We start from the raw sequence: 6,275 nt of genomic DNA, 5'->3' as shown, positions 1-6,275 counted from the left end.
CCATGGCTCACGGGCCCAGCCGCTCCGCGGCATGTGGGATCTTCCCGGACCGGGGCACAAAACCGTGTCCCCTGCATGAGCAGGCGGACTCTCAACCACTGCGCCACCAGGGAAGCCCAAGGATAATCTTTTAAACAAATGTTCTTAGAAGAGCTGGATGGCCATATGTGAAAAAAAACAAAAACAAAAGCCCCCACTTCTACTTTTCCTCACATCAACCACAAAAATTAACTTGAAATGGAACATAGGTCTAAATGTAAGAGCTAAAACTATAAAACTCTGAGAAGAAAATTTAGGAGGAAATCTTAGTGATTTTGGACTTGCCAAAGATCTCTTAAGACATAAAAAGTACAAACTTTTACGAGAAAAAAAATAATTTTGACTTTGCCAAATTAAACACTTTTATACCTCAATAACAAGAAACAACCCAATAAAAAATGGGCAACAGTGTTGAACAAACACTTTAGCAAAGAAGATAAACAGATATCAAACAAGCACATGAAAAGATGTTTAACATTCATTAGAGAAATGCAAATTAAAGCCACCATTAGATACCACTGTCCACCTACCAGAATGGCTAAAATTAAAAAGACTGACAAACCAAGTGTTGGCAAGGGTACAGATCAACTGAAACTCTCATATACTGATTGTGAGACTATAAAATGATAAACCCCCTTTTGAAAACCATTTATCTCCATCTTAAAAAGTTAAACATACACCTACTATATGACTCAGGCTTTCTATTTCTAGGTATTTAACCCAAAGTAAAAGAAAGCATTTTTCCATATCACGATTTGTAAATGAATGTTCAGAGCAGCTTTATTTGGAATAGCCTGAAACTGTAAACAATCCAAATAGCGTGGAAGCAGTAGATATGTCCATAGTGATGGTTTCATAGGTGTATACATAATTCAACATTTGTAAAACTGCACACTTTAAACATGTGCAGTTTACTGTATGTCAATTATACTGCAATAAAACTATATACAAAATTGTTATAGTTATAAATAAGATAGTCAAGAACAGAAGAATCTGGGGCTACTTCCCTCTTAGGAAAACCCGAGCTGCTGTAGCAGTACTCAAATACTCAGAAGAACAGATGATAATGAGGAACTGTTCTGTAGCCAGACTTTTAGGCCCTCCCATAGCCCCTGGGCAGCTGGGGGGGTGAAGGTTAATTTAAAAGCTGTGGTGTAGTGACCTGTAGAGAGCATTGTTAAGAGATTTATGTTCTTTCTCTTCTACCATTCTGACCACACAGGCTTCTCCTTGTCAGATTTGGGGAATGTTCTATATCCAATAAAATAAATAAGTACGCCCAACCAAATAATAATTAATTTGGTTAACGGAGTGATGTATTTTGAAGACGTTTGCTTAGAATGTGAAATCACTCTCTCAAGAGGTTTAGTAAGAGTGTTTTATCAATGGGTTTTCAGGTAACAGTCAAAGGTCGATATTAACTTTCAGCCAAACTGTGAGACTAAACTGCTCAGCCCACACAGTGAATGGAGCAGATGCCAAATTTAGTCAGATCAGCTTACAATGGAAACACGTCTATCAGAAGACTTACAAGGAACATCTGTTTTCCTCATTCCTCCTGGTATGTTCTTTGAGAGAAAAGAAAGCTTATGTTTATGAAATATTTTTGTGAAGCCTAAATACCAGCATCCTCTTTCTAAGAGAAGAGCAAGCTGATGATTGAAGTCCCCTGAAGAGACATTTTCTTTTACAAGTAGAAAACCTGGATGAAGAAAAAAGCTAAGACCTTTGCCCCAGGTGAATATCAGTTCTTTAATAATCTATTTTAAAAAACGAACTGAGATGAACTACAGATGTTATACAATCAATTATAAGTGGAACCTTCATAAAGTAGCTGGTGTGAATCTTCAAAAGTTGTATAAAATAGTTTAAATAAAGGGAGCTTATATTAAAGCTCCCTTATATTACATTAAAGAATCGTAGGGAATCCTTTTATAATAGGAATTAAACATTCCCAAGATATATTTTTTATTGTGTAAAATATACATAGCCTAAAAATTACCATTTTTAAGTGTACAATTCATGGCATTAAGTACATTTTGCAATGTTGTGTAACAATCACCTCCATCGATTTCCAGAACTTTTTCATCACTCCAACAGAAACTATACTCATTAAACTCTCCATTCCCCCTACTCCTGGCCTCTGGTAACTGCTATTCTTTCTGTCTCTATGAATTTGCCTACTCCGGGTACTTCACGTGAGTAGGATCATGCAATATTTGGCCTTTTGTGTCTGGCTTATTTCACTTAGCATAATGTTTTGCAATATAATTTTTAAAGTTTAGATTTTAATTATTAGCTGCCCTAAAATGTATTTTTAAAAAACTGTATTTGGAAATAATTTCAAATTCAGAGAAAACTTGCAGGAATAAAAACAACGCAAATAGTACCCACATATCCTTTACCCGGATGCACTTATTGTCAACATTTTGTTCCTTCTGTGCACATGCTCTCTTTTTATACAATTTTTCCCCAAACTATTTGAGAGGAAGTTGCATCTGTCATCTCCCTTTACCTTTAAATATATCTATGTGTCTTCCCTGAGAATAAGGCTATTCTCTTACATAACCATACTCATCAACTTCAGTAACACTGTTAGAATAGTTATCTAATTGACTGTCCATATTCCAGTTTTGTCAATGACCCAAAAATGTCCTTTATAGCATTTTTCTTCCTTCTAGGATAGAATTTAGCCTAGGATTTGTTATATTTTTAGTCTCCTTTATCTTGAACATTTCCTCAGTCTTTCCTTGACTTTTGTGAGAAGGACATTTTCAGAGAATACAGTCTTCCCCTACTCTGTATTTAATAGAGTGATTCTCATTTTGGTTTGTTTGGTATTTCCTCATGATTAATTCAGACTATGCGTTCCTGGCCAGAATACTAGAAAAATTATGTTATTCCTCTCAGGGTATCACATATTTAGGAGCATACTATGTCTGGCTGCTGTTCACTAGTGACAATTTTGATCACCTGATCAAGGGGTTGTCCTATTTCTCCATCGTATAATTATATTTTCCCTTGCATCTAACAGGTAGTCTGTTGGTGGACAGTTTAATACCATGCAAATATGCTACTCCCCACCAAGAATCCCAATCCCTTTTCCCAGATTTAGTATTCACTCATGATTCTTAACTGAAGCAACTTAAACTGTGATGATTTTCTAACTCCAGCACTCCTTTCACATTTACCAGTCAGCTTCTGGCATTTTACTATATGCAAGAGCTTACCTTTTCTCCCATTTATTATTTTTAATCTATTTATTTATCAATAAGGAGCACAGACTTTTGTTTTTTAATCAATGGTTTATAATTCATTACAGCCCTTAATTTGGTGCTCAAAATGTCCCACTTTTTGCCAGTAGGAGCACCTTCAAGCTGGCTCAGGTGTCCTTGGACATGCCCTCACACTACTTCTGAGCACTTCCTTACTTTCTGGCATTATGTTCTGGGCTCTTAAACCCACCCTATCCCAGCCCTGGAATCAGCCATTTTTCCAAGGATACCTATTTCCTATTAGGGTGGAATGGTATTAGAGACCAAAGTGTGGGTGGTAAGTGAATTCTTTGCTTTTGGACTCTGTCAGCGAACTGAACTAGGAAGTATGCATGTACACACATGCACAGATATACATACTTACACACATAAATGTGTACATATGTATATACATATATACATAGACCTATTTTAGAAATTGAGTTGACACCAATATTTCCAACTCCAATCCATCCCCAGAGTTCTTTCTTACCTTCCCCCTTCCACTATCATGATTTTGTACTTTCTTCTATAGTGAAAACCCTAGCTCCCAACAATATCAACACATTTATTTATTGGCTCAGTTTTTTTTTTAATTGGAGTATAAGTTGATCTACAATTGGCTCAGTTTTGAAATATCTCTTAAAACAGCTTCAAAATTGCTTCACCACTTATTCTACGAAAATCCAAATCTACTAAAAAGAGTCTGGAATTGGTTTGCTGTTCTCCAATGTACTCAAATACTGTGTTCAGTTTGCTCTTTATTTTTAATTTTTTTTTCAGTTTGCTCTTTAGATTGGTTCTCTTTTTTTTTTTTTTTTTTTTTTTCGGTATGCGGGCCTCTCACTGTTGTGGCCCCTCCCGTTGCGGAGCGCAGGCTCCGGACGCGCAGGCTCAGCGGCCATGGCTCACGGGCCCAGCCGCTCCGCGGCATGTGGGATCTTCCCGGACCGGGGCACGAACCCGTGTCCCCTGCATCGGCAGGCGGATTCTCAACCACTGCGCCACCAGGGAAGCCCTAGATTGGTTCTCTTTTTTACTCCACTTTAGAATGGTTCACCTTACTTAAGACTGAAAAAAATGTTGGGGTCGTGTGTTTCAGTTTGCTTTCAGTTTTCATTCCCCACTTTCATCCTTGTTAATTTATTGTGTCTTTAAAAATATGTAGAATATTAATATGTTTCCAAGTAAAAACTCTAAAAAAGGTATAATCAGAGAAGTGTCACTTCCTTTTACCCTGTGCCCCTCTGTGCCCGTCCCCACTGTATGTACCCAATTTCACTGTTTTCTGGTTTGTCTTCCTGTGTTATTTTTGTAAAGGTAAGCAGATATATGTGCATTTTCTTATTTCCTCTTCTTTCTTACACAAAAGGAGCTAGCATAGAATATATGCCCTTTTGCACTTTGCTTTTTTCACTTAAAACACCACCTGGAAATCACTGCATGTTTATACATAGAGATTCTCCTCATTCTTTTTTACAGCTGCATAGCACCATATTGTATGGATATACCATAGTTTATTCACTCCATCTCCTACGTGTGAATGTTCACATAGTTTCTAATGCTTTGAAATTACAAATAATTCTGTAATGAATAACATTTTGCATACATATTTTTGTGCTGTTGGGTGTGTGTGTGTTATCTTTGGGATAAATTTCTACAAGTAGAATTTTCTGGGTTGAAGGGTAAATACATAAGCAGTTTTGTTAGATATTTCCAAATTCCCCCTCCTTGGGGATGAACCGTTTTGCATTTCCACTAGTCATGTCTGAGGGTGTCTGCTTCCCCACAGCCTCAACAAGAGAGTATACTGCCAAGCTTCTGAATTTTTGCCAATCTGATGGGTTAGAAACAATATCTCGATGTAACTTTAATTTGCATTTTTCTTACTATGGGTGAGGTTGAACATCTTTTTATATGTGTAAAGAACAAATCTCTTTCTGTGAGTTGTTTATTCTGATCTTTTGCTTATTTTTCTATAGAACTTTTGGTCTCGTCTGCCCCCCCCACCCCCAATTTTTAAAAGTTCTCTGCATTTTTAGAATATTATTCCAATAAACTATTTTTTAGGTAGGAAAAATACAAATAATGACAATATGCTATTAATACATACAAATTCTGTGCCAGTAAGTAAACAAAGTGCTTATTCATATTTCATTCACTGAATGTGGTAAATTATAAAAAGTGTGGTTGGCAGACACTATAGCAGATAAATATGGCTTGCAGATAAATTTAAAAAATAATTTTGCACTCTTTTACTAAAGATTTTGGGCCTAACAAGAAGTCAAGAAGTAAAATCTTAAATAACTGACTTGGCATGTGTACTCAATATGAAAAAGTACCTTAGAAGCTCTTTTTTGGGGGCCATTAGCTTACGGTCCTTGTCAGTACATCATGTTGAAAATGAAGGGTAAGGCTCTGCATATATGCCTTTCAGCACAGCCATGAGAAGAGGAACAGGAGGCATAACACTGGAGAACAAGAAATATCAATACAGGTTTCCAAATCAAGAACTCATATGCTGAGGCAATTGTTGTTACCTTTTTACTTTGGTTCATTCTCTCTGTGACCTCTAACTCCCCTCTGATCCTTTTACAGATAGGCTTATCCCAGGGCCTCTCAGACTTTCCTCAACTTTAGGCCAAGTCACGGACCTTAGGTCTCCAGCTGTTGAGGCACAGGGTAGGTGAAGGCTTCTCAATGACATTGAATTTCGTTCCTAGGGCTAGTATCAGCTGGCTCTGAATCCTGGAACAATCACAGACCCACAGCTCTCAGAATAAACCTCTGTCCATTAACAACTGGTACAGCTTATTACCTTCTGGTAAATTTCATTTGGAATTTTCTTTTACTGATGTTAAAGAGAGTGATCTGCACATATGGTCACCTTATCTTTGATAAAGGAGGCAAGAATATACAATGGAGAAAAGACAGCCTCTTCAATAAGTGGTGCTGGGAAAACTGGACAGCTACATGTAAAAG

The 6,275-nt window shown here is 37.0% G+C and overlaps 1 protein-coding gene across 13 annotated transcripts in view; it reads right to left on the bottom strand.

Moving 5' to 3' along the window:
- Window positions 1-6,275, bottom strand: part of ADK (adenosine kinase) — a 494,936-nt gene that overhangs the window by 4,286 nt on the left and 484,375 nt on the right. For 5 of the 13 annotated variants that reach the window (XM_028481646.2, XM_028481649.2, XM_055081150.1 and 2 more), the window contains one exon: window positions 5,636-5,764. The exons of 5 other annotated variants lie outside the window; for them this stretch is intronic. In XM_028481646.2, coding sequence (XP_028337447.1) covers window positions 5,678-5,764 — 87 coding nt within the window. In that variant the 3' untranslated portion in view covers window positions 5,636-5,677. Of the gene's footprint in view, window positions 1-5,635; window positions 5,765-6,275 lie in introns of those variants that run through there. 3 more of the 13 variants (XM_028481650.2, XM_028481647.2, XR_003677644.2) reach the window with 3 other exon arrangements.

Source organism: Physeter macrocephalus, chromosome 20, assembly GCF_002837175.3.
Source record: "Physeter macrocephalus isolate SW-GA chromosome 20, ASM283717v5, whole genome shotgun sequence".
Classification (NCBI taxonomy): domain Eukaryota; kingdom Metazoa; phylum Chordata; class Mammalia; order Artiodactyla; family Physeteridae; genus Physeter; species Physeter macrocephalus.
This window is presented reverse-complemented; position numbering and strand designations above follow the sequence as displayed.